Raw genomic sequence first — 17,717 nt, 5'->3', positions numbered from 1 at the left:
TCTTGTACTCGTGGACAACTGACAGGAGGTTTAGGATTTCAGTACAAGTACAGCTCTTTTGTCTGTCAAAAGGTGGGATTCTTTCCAAGTATTCAGTAGGGCTGCTTTGCTGTTTCTGGACATGACACAAGAATCCCACTGCAAAAACATTTTTACACTGGAGAAAACTGTTATGTAAAAAATCTTTTTTTTACATGGAATGACCATGTTGCAAGTAAATCAGGGCATCCCTCGGTGACAATAAAAAACTTTCAGTTCATGCAGTAGTATTTTGCAAGGCCAGTCACATCTTAAACTGGAATATACACAGTAATCACTGTGTTTTATTATATGCATCGTCAGCATGGATCAGTATTCTCGGTTTGGTTCTAGGATTATTGCCTCATTTTTTAAAGCTGTTTTAGCTGAAATTTGAAAGGAGAAATTTCCAGCCTGAGGCAAATAAGCAGATACAGCCTGTCAAACTATGAACATCTGAAACCAAGACTATTAACAACTACTGGATTCAATGCCAGCACGCCTCACACTGAGTGCTGGTAAATGGAGTCAGATTTCAGCTTCTCTCATCTGAGGCTGCCAGGGACAGTTAGTCCAAGTGTAGGCTAGTAGAGCCACTGGATGAAATACAGTACCAGTCTCTTTAAAATCTAGTATCTGGCACATGGAATAATCAGAAGTGGTTGTTATGTCTTGTAATGAAGAAGTAAATCTCACAGTCCCCATTACATGTACAGAGGAGCCATTAGTTACAAAGATGCAAAAACTTAACAATTAATCAGTTTAGTATTTCCATTTTCCCTTTTATACCTTAATATTATACTGATATAGTATTTACTTTCTCTGCAATAGTAATGCTTTTAAAACAAGTGACACAAGTTAGGGAATCAATTATTTTTCAGTTTGAAAACATCTCCCATGTTCAGACTTTCTATATTTACGGTCTTGATGTAATACCGTTGGAAAGGCAGTAACTGGATGGACATTTTTGGTGGAGTTATGTGTGTACCATATGCTATGGGGAGATACCTCAACAGAACAGCTGCAGTGCTTGGTGGGAAGCACCTTCAAAAGTTTTACCAAAAATACTATGAAACCTTAGGTAGTATTATTAATTTCTGGGATGACAACTGCAAAAGCACCCTAAACCTGAAACCTCCACATGAAACTGTAGAAATGTATACATGTACATGCATTTTTTACATGTATGTGTACAAACACACAAATATTTAATACTGGAATGTGAATAATGGATTGACATTAGATTTTATTTCATTAATCTTTGATGTAACTTAATCAGACTCTGTGTGAAGACTGCTGCTGAGACATGGCATTATGAATTAGCAGCTTGTGTGTAAGGATAGAAGCAGTGGCATTGAAGGGCACCAAATAAAAAATTACTGTAAATAAGAAACAAAAGTCATTTGCGTTATCTGTCTCAAGGAAATGAGAACAGCTTTTGAAATACCAGACTGCCTCCAAAACATAACGGACTGAGCGTCTTAACAGAGATGAACAGATCCGATGTGTTTTGAACTGTATCTCCCTCGGCAGCGCCATCAGAGCTCTCTGTGAGGACAGTGTCTCCCTCGCAGCTGAAGGGCCCAGCTGAACGCGCCCCAGGTGAACCGGGCACATGGATGTACCTACCCAGCAACTTCGCTCACTCCCACCTTACGATAAGAAACGCTTGCCAGGCACCTCCTGAGCTGCCATAAACCTCCAGGCCGTGCGCCTTCCCAGCGATCACCAAGGCTGGTTGAACTTCAGTACATTCGCCCTCTTCGACCTCCCAAGGCATCAGGCCTCGAAGGCATCAGGCGCTACCCGGGACCCCTGCGCGCACCGGCGGCCCCGCCATCCCCGCTCCCGTGCTGTGGGGCCCCAGAGCCCGGCGGCGCACGGCGGCGGGCGGCGGGCGGACATACCGGTGTGCCGCAGCTCTCCGGCCCGGCCGCGCCGCCGCTGACAGTCCGCGCGCACCGCCCGCGCCTCCGTGCGGGGAGGCGGAGGCTCAGCGAGCGGGCGGCCGGGGCCCTGCGGGAATCCCCCCGTCCCCGGCTGTGCCTCGCTGCTCTCTGCCCCGCCGCATCCCCCCGCGGGGATACCCCGCTTCCCATCCCGCTGCTGCATCCCCCGCGCCAGGCTCCCCCTCGACCGCCACTGTGAATGGGTCAGCCCACGGCCGCTCCCCCCTTCGAGTACGGTGGAACCAGCCCTTAGCGCGAGGAAGGGCGCCATGACCGCTCCCTCAGGTGATTGCCAGCTCCAGTGGTCAATCAGCGCCTTCCCTTCCCTCTCGGCAGCGCAGCACCCGCCCTCCCGCGGGGGTCGAGGGGCAGCGGGAGAGGCGGGCGGGAATGTTTACAAACAACATCGGGGAGTAGAGGGGCCGGGGGGAAGACGGGGGGCGGGGCCGGCGGTTGGCGCAGCCGCCGAGCCAATGGGGGCGCGCGGCGCTCGGCGGAAGGGCGGGGGCGGCGCGCGGGGAACGTTCTCTGCCCGACGGCCGCCGCGGCTCGCGGGCGCGCGCGGCCAATGAGCGCCCGGCCCGGGGAGGGAGGGGGCGCGAGCGCCTGAGTAGGAGCCGCTCCCTGCGGCGCTCCCACCTCCTCCCCCCGTGGCGTTCAGCCTATCCCGGCTCGCTCGGCTCGGCTGGGCTCGGCTCCGCTCCCCGCTGTCGGGCGGGGAGGGCGGCCGGAGCCCGGGGGAGGGGAGGCGCAAGGACATGGGCTGGTTCTGAGCGCCGGGGGAGGGAAGCCGTCGTGCGTGTGCCTCCCTAGATTTTAATAACTGTTTGTTGTTGGGTGGTGTAGGTTCGGGTTTTTCTCCCCCCAGCCCCCCGTTTTCCAGCAAGGCGGAGGGGAGAGCGGCAGCGCCTGCATGGCTCCTCTGCCCCGGAGCGCCCCTGGAAAATAGAACCCGTCTCGGGCCAGGTGACATCCCCCCGCCGCCGCGCTCACACTCGCGGGAGCGGCAGGGGCGGGGGAGCCGCCCGTGAGGACATGGAGGGACCCTCGGGGGAAGCGGAGCTGCCGCTCCTCACGGTGAAGCACGAGCTGAGGAACGGTGAGCGGGCGGGCCCGGGGGTCGCGGGGGCCGGGGGGGGCCGGGCGGCCCGGGCTGGGGAAACACCGCTGAGCACGGAGCTCCGAGAGAGTTGGCTGGGACCAGGAGGGAAATCTCAGTGGCGGGGGGAAAAAGAGGATGAGCTGGAAGATAAGGGCAGGAGCGTGTACGATGGGGGCGGGGAGGGGGCCTTCTCTTATTTCTGAGAAAAGTAGTTCACTTCGACTTCTGCTCCATGCCTGGCTCCCGTGTCCCATTTCCCGGTGGTATTTGACACTTTTGCAGGAGATAAAGAGTAGCCGGGCTCTCTTATAAACCTTTTTATTTTTATTTTTTTGATTATGTGTTTGACCGTCTTCTATGGCTAAGGGGGGTGGGGGCGGTTTGTTCCAGTCCTAAATGAAGTCGTTTTATGTGATAGCTTTTCTCTGACCTCGGTGAAATGCCGGAATTGTAGGGAGGGGAATGTGCGTACACGTAACCGCAGAGTTATCTGGCTTTTCAGTCTATGAATCTTCTTGTAGCTCGGTAGTTACTTGACGACCCTCTGGAGTAGTAGTTTAACATGTGAAATATATATGACCTTTAAAGATACAGAAGTGCTCCGTTGTAGGTTGTTGTGTTGGGGGAGAGCTTTATTTCTTTTTTAGTAGGGATTCTCTGCTTCTCAGAAGTTTCCAGGCAACTTGAACACTGCAGTAAATCTAAATTTTAATGTTAATTTAGAAGTGCGTGTAAAGTATAATCAGAATGTGTATTCCCTGTACTGATAACAATGAAGGTGCTGTTAACCCACGTCCTTCATGACTTTTCTGTCATCATCTTTTTGTCCATGATGAAGTGAGAGTAAGCACATGATGCCGTTCGCTGCAAAAGTTTGAGAGCTGCTCGCCGGGTTCCTGTAGCTGACATTCTCGAATGGGCCGGTGAAAGGCAGGTGATGATGCTGGGTCCTCTCGGTCGCCTTCTGCCCCGCTGTCCCTCGGTCCGGGGCTCCGGGCAGCTGCCCCAGGGGAACGCGGCTGTCACCGCTGCTTGGCGGGGGAGGACGAGGAGGAGGGAGGAAAAAAAAAAAAAAAAGGCGGTCTCTTAAAAGCTACAGAAACCGAAGGGACTGTATTTTCCTTCTTTAAAGAAGAAGAGCTGCTGGAAAACAGTTGTCTCGATAGGTGTTGCCACATTTAAGTGTGGAAGAGGAAAAGGTAAGGGGAAAGGAAGTGGGAAGTATTTATTCAATGTATTTACATAGCTATGTCTAGATTTCTTTATTAAGGGTTGAGAACATGTATCCCTGAGGGATTGTTATTTAAAGGTAGATTGAGGAATTAACACATTTCTATAAACTAGACAAAGAACTGTCTAATGTAGCATAATAAGCAACTTTGATTTTAATCCTGATCATATAGCTGCATGGAGTACCAATTCTCACTTCTATTTTAAAAATTCCCAGCCTTGTTTGTCTTTTTAAGCTTCTGTAATTCAGTTTAGTAGGAATAAGTTGCTTCTCCCCTTCTTGTTCTCTCCTCCATATTCAGTGTTTAGAAAATTCTGCTTTCTGAAAAATGCTTTCTAGCAATGACTTGTCTATTTCTGGAACACTAGGGTGGAGGAGGGAGCTGCTCTGTCGTGTACTCCTGGGAGACTCCTACTCCTGAAGGTGTCAATAGTGTCATTGCTATGCAAGTTGTATGGAGGTACTGTTTCAGAACTTGTCTGTGCAATGCACACAGATAGAATAATTCAGGGAGAAAAGTTGCAGTCAGCTTCTATTGGTACAGCTATATATGAAGCTATAGGATACTTTGGATGTTCAAAGGGTTTTTTTGTGCTGGGTCTGGTTGTGTGGATGCTTAGCTGCTGACTGGGGTCAACCCACCACAACTGTAAAGCACGCAGCATGATTATTTAATTTCGCTTTGTTTTGGGAAAGAGAGTGACAGGACAGGCATGAACTAGAATTTGGAGCCCGTGGATATTTGTAATTCCTAAATGTGTTCTATATCATGATCCTTTATTGTGCAATTTGTTTAGCTTCCAGTATTCCCCTCATCTCTGTGTTTTTTCTTTGATGGTGCTAGCTTTGTGACTAATTGAATCATTTAGAATTACATATCAAAAGTAGCTGTCAGTTGGCAGATGAAAAAGAGGTCAGTCTCCAGAGTGCTTTGAAGGAATTTACTGTTGTAGTAGAAATTGTGGCTTCTTTGAGAAGGGAGTATCTTATTTTCATATTGTGGAAGTTGTTACTTGAACCCCATGGTAACAAGTTCACTAATTCAAATCAGTCATGTAAACCCACAGTTACACTTTGCATTTACAATTACTTGTACAATTCCTTGGTCTTGGGGTTGCTCTGGAAGTATTAAATGAGTTAGGGACAGGAATTTATTATGGTCAAGTGAGTAAGTGAACATACTTTAGTATTTGAATTTAAGATGAAATGAGGATCTTAAAGAATGAAACAGATGATTATTGTTAGCTCCAAGCAAGTATGGAGACATATGAAAATGTGTTAAGTTGGAGCATATGCAGTGCTGTTGCTACATAGACCAGCTGATTGTTAACCCTATCATACCATGGCTTGACTTCTTTTAAACTTTGACTTTGAAATTACAATGCTGGCTTTGATATTTTGGGGCAGGCTTAATTTTGGCTTTATATCTCATAGTCTTTGAGCCATGAAATGCCTCTGTTGTATGACCAAAAAGTAATTGCTGAGAAAACATCACTTGATAGGCATGTAGATTGGGTCAGTGATAGGGAAGGAACACTGGAGTGCCTCTGTGCCATACCATGTGATGTGCTCTGTTACAAATACTGGGCACCACTCGTGTGTACAGATATGATGTTCTGCAGATAAGACAAGACTGTGACTTTTAGGGCACATGTCATTTAATAATGATGTTCTCCTAATATATTTATCAAGTTTTTTTTCTTTTCCTAGCCAAACCATTTTTGTTCTTGATCGAAGGCTCACAATTCAGCCACTTCAGAATAGATAATGTCTTTCTTGTCTCACTTTGAGAAGGAAAATTAGTTTTCGGGGAAAGTGGAATCTCTTTTCAGGAAGTAGTAGCAAAAATATGCCAAAGTTGAAATAGTAGGAAGTGGTGACTGTCACTGATTCTCGCTGAAGCTCTCCAGTGAAAATAGTAAGAAAATGACATTTTCTTTAGCATTTATTTCTGGAGTCTTGTGAAGGGGGAGGTTTTATTTTTTGGATGCTAACTTTCAGAGTTTATGCAACTTTTAATCTTTTTGCAGACCTTAGAAAATACATATTATTTACGCTGAAAAAAGATCATTGTTGCATCTTAACATTGCTGTTGCTTGGTAATGCTTTGGAACTGAACAATAGCAAACATAAAGCCTCTCAGAGGAAACATTTTACATGATGGAGAAGGATATGGAAGGAGAATAAAAGGCTTGTGATGTCAGAGGATAAGAAGGAAACAGAACAGTTAAGAATTTCTTCTCCATCTCCTCTTGTTTCTGGAAAAAAAAAGATCGAAGGATCCTATACCTTGAGTATGTGTGAGTGACTGCCTAGGGGGTTCCCATCTTGTGGCATGCGTGTGAACTCTCTTCTTTGCCTGGGTAGAGGCAGAGATGACCAGAGCGGGGATCTCGAAGGGAGCCTGAGACATTCCGTGAATGCGTGGGCAGCCACTGGGCTCTGTAGACATTGGTTGTTTTGCTTGACAGTGTTGTTGTTTTCCTTTTAGCAAGTCAGTTTTGATGAGGATACTGGATTTGTTTTAACATTATCACAATCTTTGGGCTAAAGAACTTGCTTTAGTTTGCAGTTTGCCAGACATGCATGAGAACAGGCATGTACAGCCCAGAAGTTAATGTGGCAATGGCCTGCAGAGCTCCAAAGGCAGAAGAATTTCGAACTTCCCCTTGAGTCAAACTTATAATTCAGTATGAAACTATAAAAGGCTTCAGAAAATCCACGTGGATTATTTAAAGGGTTTAATAATGCAAATTCTTAGTTATACCTTCTTGAATGTGAACTTAAATTAGAATGGATTTATTTGTAAACTGGAAAGTTCATGTTACATTCTAGGGAATTGTGAAAATTCCTATGACTAAAAGACGTGATAAATAAGGCACTGAATGGTGAATTCAGCCTTCACTGTGGACGTACATCTGACAGCTGTAGAGTATTTTATTTTTTTCTATTTTTAAAGGAAACTTTAGGAGACTTTAAAGGTTTTTTAAAATAAAATTTTCTGTAAGACAGATTATTGTTTTTATTTATTCACAATATACAGATACAATATGTTATAACATTACATACCGAACAATATATTATATTTGATATGATAAAACAATATTATATAATATGTTAATATTATTAACAATAATTTTGTATATTGTTTAGGGATCAGGAGGTACTAATAGTTGACTGTTTGAAAGCTTGGATTGCTTTTGCTTCTACTTTTCTCATTTGAGCACTAAAATATATGATTTGTTGGACTGTGGGAACTACAAAGAGTAGTTTAAGTTTATTAATCATCTTTAATACCGCTTAAATATCTGGATTTTAGTCTTTATGCAATCAGTATTTTCTAAAAATACTTTGTAGTCTGGGAATTTGTTATTTGTGTTCTGAAAGCTTTGATTATGAAGGAGGACGGCTCGTTTGTGTTTGTGGCGTTTTGTTTGTCTGTTTTCTTCTCTCCAGACTTTGGAGTCTAACAAATGTGGCTAAAATGATCTGTGCAACAGTCTGGTACAACTGATCATTTTGCTGTCATTGTTTCAGTGATGTTCTATAAAATGTCTACTAAAAATGAGGACTAATAGTTGCAGTCTTCATTGTGAGCCTGTTTATTAGCTCTGATCCAATATATTCTAAACGTGATAGTTTAAAAGCTTGTGCTCGATTCCACAGAAGAATTAGGACTCTTACATGCCATGTTAATACATCTTAGGATTTCATTCAGAAGGCAGTTCAAAGAACACTTGCTGGAATTCCTTAACCATATGACAAGGCCTGGGTATCTGAGGATGTGTTTTCCCAATATATTTTTCATGTAAATATTTCTGTTGTATCCCCATCTTTGCATAATTTGATGTCTTATGGTAAACATGCTCTCTGTCTCCTCCCTCCCGCAGAATCCCAACAGTGAGGTGCAAGTTCTACTGAGATTTCTTTGCTTCTGACTCAGTCTGTAGATAGGCAGATGACCTGCTTTGTGGTAGACTCACGTTACATGCAGTCAGTTTATTTGGGTTTGTGTTGTGTTTTGGGATCTATTGTGACTCTTCTCATTTTTCTTGACATCTGTAAATATTTTATGCTGGCTTGGACAGATGGTTATAAAAGCTTTACCTGGGAGAGGATAATTCTTAAGTTTCCTGGTTAATGACTGCATAAACAAATATATTAATACCTTCCATCGACATGTAAGTTATTAGTTGCTCTTTTTTTTGTTGATAAATTAATATGTATTCTGTTACTTTTGCTGCAGTGTCCAAGGTGCCTGTGACTGAATTTTTATAAATGTTTTCATTCATTACTCATGATAGAAAAAACTGAAGTTGATTCATGTCTTGTAATTAGATATAAATTTTTGTTTGAGAAGGTATGCGCAATCTTTAGATATCTGATTGTTTCAACTCTGTTCAGCATTAGATTATCTATAGCAATTTTAATAATTAGCATCCTGTCTAATTACATTTTGTGGGGTGGTTGTTTTTGTCTTTTGGGTTTTTTTTTTTTGTGGTTTTGTGGGGTTTTTTTTGTGTTATTGGATTTTTTTGTTTTGTTTTGTTTTTTTGGTTTTTTTTTTTTTTTTGCGATTATGTGACATGTAGTGTTGCTAAACATTAAGTTTCTAGCTGACCATGGAGGTGCCTCTGGGTTCAATCTTGGTGGTCTCATAGTGATTCAACTCACAGTAAAGATAAACCTTATAATGAAGTCACCTCTGTAAGAGAGAAAGGGCTACTGCCGAATGCAAATGGATCTCAACATGGAGAATTTTCCAGTTCAGACTACTGTGAATTTGCATTGTTAATCTCAAATGTCTGGACTTTTATATTTATTTCAGCTTCCTAATATCTTTGGTGGGATGCTCTTCTATCTTCTATTTTCAAGATGGTAATGACAGTTTCTTAGTGTCTTTTGCAGAGCATTTTATGCTTCTGAATTTCCACATACTCTATTTCATGCAGTATACATGCATGTTGTTATACTTACATGTATACATACTGAATTAGCTAGTACTTCAGAGGTCTTAGTCATCTTTAGCTGTGTAAAGTTTTGCTTCCAAGCCTTCTAGAATGGGATCAGCAGTTTTGTGAGAGATTGATTTTTTTTCAAGTTTTAAAATTTTTTTCTCAGCTCAGGTGGTCTTACTCATAAGTATCTAATATTCTAGAGAATCAGCAGTTACCAGCCCAGCTACCTAAACTGATACCCTGGTGTGCAGAGCAACATGAATTGCGTTTTCTTCTCTTTCACATGAGTTCAGACTGTGTGTGTTTTATTTTTGCTCTACATTCTTTTGCCTGTGAAAAATATTCTGAAGATGTTATGGTTTTTAAATTCCATTTTAAGCGTGTAAGATAGTACCCTGAGCTGATTAAATGGTGCTCTTGTTCAGTGACCTGACACTAAGTAGGTGGCGATGGTCTCTCACATTTCAAGGACTTCAGGATACTTTTACTTCTTTCAGAAGTAGTTCTAAGTTGCTGTAACCAGTAACAAAGTATAACTCTATATAGCAGATAAACAGTGTAACATATGCGTTTTCTTCAGTGTCTTAACAAATAGTAGTTGCTTAGTTTCTATTGCATAGTGTTGTTTTGTTTTTTTTTTTCCCTAAAAGGAGTGTGCACCCCCTCTCCACTCTGAGTAAGGCATAAACATGTAAGTTTTAAAACAGCATCTGTTGTTTGATGCTGTGACTGAAGTAGATCTGTTAGGTGAGTGGGGGTGGTCCATTCTCTGAAGTAACAGGTTAAGATTAAGTTGGTACTGATACAGATGTAGTAACCTAATATTTGGAATATTGCAGAATGCTTTCTATTTCATTTTCCTTCTTGTTTTCTCTGTTCTTAAAATTTCCTGAGATTCACTGTTCTGCTCAATAAAACTGAAGAAATGGTCTTGTGTTGTAGAGAATAGCAGAGACAAGTTTCAACTTCCAGGCAGAGCTTGATCAAGTTCAGTAGAAGAAACTCTAGCTTTGTTTGTCTGCTTCAAGACCTGTGTGCAGTAGAGTCCAGAAACAGAGTCCAGAGCACATTTTAACTTGAAAACAAAACTGTTGAAATGTTATTTCTCAAGACCATAGAAGTGCAATTAAAAGCTTATAGAATCATCGTACAGTACCAGCTTCCACAGTTCGTAGTTTGGTCTTGGCCACCTCAAAGTTCAGGTGTCGTGCAGATGACAGTCATGTCTCTTACATCATCTGGAGATCTTCCATCAAGGAGAAATGTTATTCTGGATAAACAGGCTGCCCTATTTCCAGGGGACTGAGAATGACAGCACTGCTCTTTGTGCACTGATGTCCCTGCACGTAGAGGGAGGCTTGTCTTTGCAGTGGTAGTATTTCTGGATATTTCCTTTCTTTCTGCCTTCAGAGGTGATGATTGTGACTAATATCTCTGTTTCCTCTTTATTTTTATGGATGCTATGATGTCCTGGCCTTTCCATTCACTATTTGTTTTTGAGCTGATGTGTTATCACTTGCTGTTGCCCTCAGCTGCATACTCTCTAACCGTGAAGGAGTGCAATACTGATTGGTGTGGACTACAGCAGAACATTTGTAAATGCAGGATTCTTCTAATTGTGCCCCTATGCAGTGAGCTAATCTCCAAGGGGATTTGTTAGCTTTTTTTTTTTTTTCCCCATTATGTACGACCATCCCTTTTAGTGTCATGTGTAGCTTCATATTGATTGTGGAGAAACTCTCCTCTTGTTGACTTGGGCAGTACTTCTCTTCCTGTCCAAACTGTTCCATTCCTTGGTGCACTTCTTCAGCTGATGTGTCCAGACACTTGAAGAACAAAGTGCATGGAGAAGTAAATTTTCTGTTTCTGAAACTGCTTTGTGTGCACCAGTGTACATCCCATTGCAGTCTTTACAGATAGGTTGTGCAGTTTGTACAGGCACTTGTTGGGTTGGGTTCTGATACCATTTCCAGCACTGTGATGTCTGGGAGGGGTGAGGAGCCTTTCACTGTTCTGTCAGTTGGAGTAGTAGTGGTCTCATTGCAATCCTTTAAAACATATCAGTCTTGAAAAAGTTTTATAACTGCAGAGAGCATCCCTGGTGAAAGGTCCTCCAAAAATGGTCACTCAGGTTCCTGGGAGTGAGTGGTGAGTAGAATAATTGATCTTTTGAGATTTATGCTTCTGAAAGCAAGTTGAAAGAAATGTTGGAATGATATTTTTCATCCTGGAGAAACTGCACTTCATCTCTGCTAGAGTGTCAGAATGCTGCACCTGCTCTAGGGGTGTCATTAGAAAATGGCAGAAACAGGCTCTTCAGCTTGCTTTTCTTGTGGTATGACTTCAGAGATGGACTGAGCACTGCAACTGAGGCTCTTGAGGCAAAACCATTGCCATGTGGCAACATTGGGAGGAGCACTTTCTGGAAATTGTTAATCTTTTCTTAGAGCTTTGAAGATTTGTTATTCTTATTTTTTAATTAAGGATAATTTTACTTCTAGCTTTATAGAGAGTAATTGCGAAAGAGTTTGTCTCAAGTGTCCCATCTTATGTGTGTTATGCAGCATCCTTTAGCTGTCTTGTGGGATGGCTTTTTTCCTCGATATAATGTAAAAAGAATGAGGTGGATCTTATTTTGAAGTTATTGTATGCTTATTTGTGGTGTAATTTTCTCCTTTTACTATGAAAGTGATATTATGGTAACCTTCAAGACATTTATTTTTTTAGGATAAGGCCACTAGGCATCCTGAGTGGAAGTAAAAATGGAATTAAGTGGAGAGTGCAAAATTACAGCTCACATTGAAACAAGTGTGCAATAATTCAAACTAGATAGCACTCAGCTTTTTATTGTGTAGCCTCATGAAAGTGGAAAAGGTTTTCCTAATGTTATTGAATGTGAGTTTATGGTACAGTTTAGATTAATGGATTGAAATGAGAGTTTATGGTACAGTTTAGATTAATGGATTGAGTTTTAAGACTCGATCTCCTTTTAGGATCATAGCCAGCACTGCAAGTCTTCAGCATGTTACGGGAGATGCAGCATTTCTCTGGGTTCCACTTTTCCTATTCAGTTACAAGAATATGGCAGGATTAAGTGACTGTTTTACTTTCTAGAGGGTGTTCAATTGAAAACCCTTCTGCTGACACTCTTAAAGGAATGTGAGATAGTAAAACCTTTCTGGAGTAGTCCATTGTGGAAGATCCAAGTCGGCAGATGTTGAAGTGAAAACCTTCCCCCCTGAGTTCAGCACTTAGCTGATGTGCAAAGAATTTCTGTGCCCTGAATCTCTTCAGTGATGTCCTGTCCTTCATTAAAAATGGATACTCTAGCCCTGGTCTCTTCAGAATAGTCTGTGACTTCTAATGTCCCTGGCAGGAAAGACAGTGCTTTGAAACTGTGTATGTTGAGTACCATTTTGAGTATTTGTTAAGAAGAGTAATATGTAATGTTAAATTGCTTGAGGATGGTTTACTTTCTGTGACACAACATACCGTAATTGTACAGGCACTAACTCAGTCTAGGTTTGCCTTACCTGCTGTAACTCCTATGTTGGCACACGAGTGTGGCTTCCTTACTGTTGTATTAAGCAGTGCCTGTGATGCAGTTCTAGCAGGAGTATTTGTTCTGTTTGCAATCAGAAGTAGTACAGCAAGCTTCAGTTCAGCTGCTGTGGTGCATATATTGACTCATTCACTACCTGATGCTGCATCCTTACTTGTGCTCATCAAGCTGCTCAGTAAAGTGGATCAGGGAACTGAACTTGGATGTGAATTATCAAACTTAGTTACTTTTTTGTCTTGCTACTTTTTAGCTTGGATCAGTTCAGTAGAGGCTTTTGCTGAATGGTCTGCAGTCATCTTGATGCAAATGGATGCATATATTATGGCAGGAATGAAAGATGGAAGAAATGGCAACTGCTTAATGCTTTCTTACAGGAGCTTAGGAAAGGAGAAAAAGGACGATAAACAATAAACAAATCCTGCACAACCTTGTTTTTTTAAACAGAGGTCTTTACATTCCTGCTTAGAAAAATGTATATTAAACAAAATAACTACTCAAAGTGGTATAGATTTGTATAAACCTACAACCTTCTGCTTCTAGACTGTGCAACAAATGGCACAACTTTGTAGCAGCTTAGATTTTTCCATACTTGTAAGTTATGTAGACTCAAGGTAATTTCTGCTTGATACTAATGGAGAGTCTTGTGTTGTTGCAGCTCTGTTTGTCATCCCAAACACCATATAATCTAAAAAAATGAGAGTATTCAGGGTGCTAGGGCTAAGGGCTGGCCTGTTTGCTGTCTGTAACTGTGTGATTGGAGATTACAGACAGAGTTGAACTGGACTCTTTTCAGAGGTGCCCAGTGATACACTGAAAGATGTTGTATTCGAACTAGATGGGCTTCAGTTACTATTCTGTGGTTTTACACCTTCAGGGATACTGATGGCAGCAACAGAATTGCTTTCCCTTGCTTTTCAAGTTGAATGCAGTATGACATTGGGATGTCTTCTTAGGGCTACTTATTTAATTCATCTGCTAACTTGGTTTTACTGAGACTGCAGTAAGATGTCAGTTGTGATGTTTTGTTGTACTACATATCTGATGTGATTTTTTTTTCCCCTTTCAGCAAATTTGACAGGCCATGCAGAGAAAGTTGGCATTGAAAACTTTGAGCTCCTGAAAGTTCTTGGAACAGGGGGTAAGATGCACTATTTTTAAGTTAAATGTTGGAAGCATTACTCATATGTATGATTCTGTTTTCTAGCTGAGGTTTTGGTAATTGGAACATTCTTTGGGAAGATAGCACTTTTGTATTGCATAGCATATTTTTTTCAATTTTTTTCACAGATATGCAAAATTGGAGTTTGCATGTTCTAGCACAGCACTTCTGAAAATGCACTTTTTTTGAAAAAAGAAAACATATGGTTGAAAATTTGTGATAATTTAATATAGTTTGTGAAAAACCTGAGTTAAGGCATGATCTTGATAATTATGTTAAATTTTCAGAGTGTGTTTGGGGAAAAAAACAGTAATTTTAATATATTATTAAATAAGATGCTCCATTTTTTAATCTAATCCATTTTAGAGTTGCTATTGGCTCCATAGTTTTGTCCTAGTCAGATCCTAGTATTTTTTAAGATGGTTAAAGTTCATTGTTGTATTGTGGATTTCAGCACAATGTAAGGATGTTGTAGGATTACTGATGGTAATGAACAAAAAAACTGTTTCTCCTTTGCTGAAGGGACACACAGCTCCATATACAGACCAAAAGTAATGGCTTTTATTCTTTCTAGGGTTTTAATGCCTTATCTTTTTTGGTCAGTAGTAAATCAGATGCACTGTTGAGTAGATTGGGGTAATCATGGGCTATCATCAAAGTTTGCAGGAGTTCTTTCCTAGTTAAATGTTACTAAATTTTTGGGTGTTATCAGCCATTAATGGCTGGCAGTGAGGCCGTAGTTCCCTAAGACATCACTGAAAAGAGCAAAGGATTTTGACTTTTAGCTGTCATATAGATACTTCTAGAAATTAATTAAGCTGTTAAATCATCTGAGAGGATATTTTTCTGTTTCTGAAGTAAGTTTTTTAAAGTTTAAATTTAAATATGCAAAAAAATTGAAACCTTGCTGTTAAATTGTGATATTTAGAGGTAGATACAAAGAAGCTTTAATATTTGTAGATAATATTTGTAGATATTCCTAGGTTGAAGCAATCATGATTTTCTGAAATGGTCACTGTGGATCTGAGTGGGGTTGACAAAAATGAAATCATAAGCAATTATGCATTTATGTGAGGATGTCTTTCTCTCCTGCTGATGGAAAGATTGGCTGGATTTGTAAATTTTTCAAGTTTTGTCTGTTTGTTACTTTTGCCATTGGTCTGAGATCATGCTGCTATTACAGCTGTCGTGTCTGGAGTACAAAGTAAGTTGGTGGTTTTGGTAAGGGTCAGTCTTCAAGTTCAGACTAGTAGTAGCCTGACCTCCTCTTGTCTCTAGGCAGTCCCTCTGAAATAGCCCGTCTGGCTGTTAAACTGTTGACAGTCATTCATTGCTGCCTCCCATGCCTTCTTTTCTTTATGAGCAGACTGACCAAATGTTTCTTGGCCTGGAGTACTCTTAACTGTAGCAGGTAATCATTAGGCTTGCAGTGTGAAGCTATTCTATTCACTCAAGTTAAAAGGATAATTTTTGAGGGATCCCTTTCAAAAAAGGCTGCTTCAGTGGGTTGACAGTGGGATTGGGTCTGTGTGTGTGTGAAGTAAAAAAAGAAGTTGAGTAAGCATACCTGACTTCATCTTGTTCTAGTAGTCTTGCCGCTCCAGAAATGTCTTTTGTCTAGTCAAACTATTTCAAAAACTGACTAAAAGATTCCTGCAAGCTTTGGGAATCCAAGGACTCCTTGGGTATCTTGGAATGGTATTTGTAGGAAGAGTAGTTGGTATTTGTTGAGGTGTTTGCTTTTTGGGTTTTTTTCCCACTTTTTTGATATGTAGTTTTGATCATGGCCTGAGGTTTTTGCTTCAGAAATCTAGACCATCAGGGCAGTCAGTTAAGCTTTGTTCAGTCTCAAGCCTATGATAGCTAAGACTCCTGCACTAGATGTGTCAGGGATTGCTGCTTACTAATTACTGGATGGCATTAAATGCCCGTGACCTGATCAGAATGGAGCTTGTTCTCTTTGCTTTTGGGTGAGTGACCATCTGTCAGTTGGCAATGTTTGCTGTCACATGGAATTGCTGAAAACAGTGTTCCAAAGAGGTTGGACCTCGAAGAGGTCCCTTAATTGCTTGGCCCAAGACACAGTCAGTTATACCTGCATCACCCCTGGTGGTGGACCATTCTTAAAAGCCTCCAGTAGCAGAGATTCTGCAACCTTCCTAAGATGTTCTTGCTGATGAAGTTTAATTTCCTAACTTGAGAAACGTTCTAGTCATTGCTTGTAAGCAAATAGACAAAAGCCATCTTTACTCTGGCAGTGAAAGCTTTATCCTGGTGTGAGCTTTTAGGTAGTACTGATGGTACTGTGGTATAGCTAAGTGCTAAATAAATCTGTGATGCTGTTTTAAAATGCTTCACTGTGGAGTTATGCAGCATGCAGTGTTTTCAAACCAATACTTAATTGATCTACAGTAATGCAAGGGAGAATGTACTGAAACCTCACAGTTACTTATATTAAGTGATGACTTGAGATGCTGTTTAAACTAATTACAATATTTTAAGCATATTCTGCCATGAAGCAACTGAAATAACCATAGAAGATACTTAAAACATGTTAAATTAAATGATACCTTGCTTAAGGATATGTAATTGTGATAGTTTCTTACAGACTCAGTGATGATTCTTTTCAGGTAACAGCAGTGAGGGTTATTTAAATCTTAATTTTTAAACTTTATGTTTAAAAATACAAACATTTAATATTATTAGAAATAGTATCTGTGTGTGCTGATGTTTCTCCTGTGGAAGCCATTTTTTGTCATAACTCTTTTCATGCTATGGCTTTGCATAATTTCATACTTACTGTTAAATCTTTGATTTGCTTTCTTACATTCCTTTGTCTGTTTTCTTCTAATATATACACTCAATTGGAAGCATGCTTGTTATATTTTGCTTTTTGGTATTAAAATTCTATCATACTATATGTTTTCTTCTTTTGACCTGAGTCTCAGTGGAAAGACAAGGAAGCAGAAGTCCAAGCTGGATCCTTTTACGTTGCATTAAGGGGATAGTAATAGAATAAACTTATCCATTGAGGAAATCAGTAGCACTTTACATCAGTACAATGAAATACGTGACAGTGTGCCACTGTCAATGAAGCTGTTAATAGTGTACGTGTTGCTTTGGGAACAAACAATTACTACCTTGAGTTCTGACTGGCCTGTGTTCTGCTCAGTACACACTTCTTGGAATTGCATAAGTCCTTTTCTTTTTCTTTTACTGTATAGCCTTGCTAATGCAGAATTTTCAGATTTCCTGCCCATGTTCAGTTTTCCAGCTTCTTCCTCCTGTCTAGATAAAGCTTTTCTCCCTGCGACAAAGGGAGGGGAGAGTCTTTTCTATAGAAGAAGGTTACTTTTCAGCAAAGTAATCTAATTGCTTCCCAAAGCCAGGAAAGGAACAGCAGGAGAAGGTGGCTGTGTTGATTTATGCACGCCCACTTGGCTTATTTGCTTCATTCTTTGAAAATGTGTTTTTAAAATAACAAAACACTGTAGAGTGCATTCTGGTTCACACATTTTTCTACCAATGGATTATTCCTTTTTTTCTACTGAACTTTAATAAATGCCACTTTCATTCACTCTTTCAACTGTTGTTAAAAAAAGACAATACAATTGGTTCTTGAGCATGTGCACTTATAATCCATTCTACCTTTTGAACTACAGTCCACTAATGAAGACAAACAATAATAAGAAGCAAAAATCTTACTACTGTATAGGAGGGAATGTTTTTTATGTGCTC

General features: G+C 40.9%; 2 protein-coding genes across 16 annotated transcripts in view; one reads left to right on the top strand and one right to left on the bottom strand.

The window, feature by feature from the left end:
* DGLUCY (D-glutamate cyclase) overlaps nucleotides 1-2,139 on the bottom strand; it is a 48,187-nt gene extending 46,048 nt beyond the window's left edge. For 4 of the 15 annotated variants that reach the window (XM_063399209.1, XM_063399215.1, XM_063399214.1 and 1 more), the window contains exon 1: nucleotides 1,648-2,066. Coding sequence is in view for 3 of the 15 variants with exons in the window: in XM_063399206.1 (XP_063255276.1) it covers nucleotides 1,926-2,117 (192 nt within the window). In the remaining 12 variants the exon portion in view is untranslated. Of the gene's footprint in view, nucleotides 1-1,647 lie in introns of all 15 variants that reach the window. The other 11 variants (XM_063399211.1, XM_063399219.1, XM_063399216.1 and 8 more) reach the window with 5 other exon arrangements.
* Nucleotides 2,140-2,689: 550 nt separating this feature from the next.
* The window catches only part of RPS6KA5 (ribosomal protein S6 kinase A5), an 85,312-nt gene continuing 70,284 nt past the window's right edge, over nucleotides 2,690-17,717 (top strand). The window contains exons 1-2 of the mRNA XM_063399204.1: nucleotides 2,690-3,066; nucleotides 13,887-13,958. Coding sequence (XP_063255274.1) covers nucleotides 3,003-3,066; nucleotides 13,887-13,958 — 136 coding nt within the window. The 5' untranslated portion in view covers nucleotides 2,690-3,002. The remainder of the gene's footprint in view (nucleotides 3,067-13,886; nucleotides 13,959-17,717) is intronic.

Source organism: Prinia subflava, chromosome 5 (assembly GCF_021018805.1).
Source record: "Prinia subflava isolate CZ2003 ecotype Zambia chromosome 5, Cam_Psub_1.2, whole genome shotgun sequence".
Classification (NCBI taxonomy): Eukaryota; Metazoa; Chordata; class Aves; order Passeriformes; family Cisticolidae; genus Prinia; species Prinia subflava.
The sequence above is the reverse complement of the archived record's forward strand: the minus strand, read 5'-3'. Positions and strand labels throughout refer to the sequence as shown.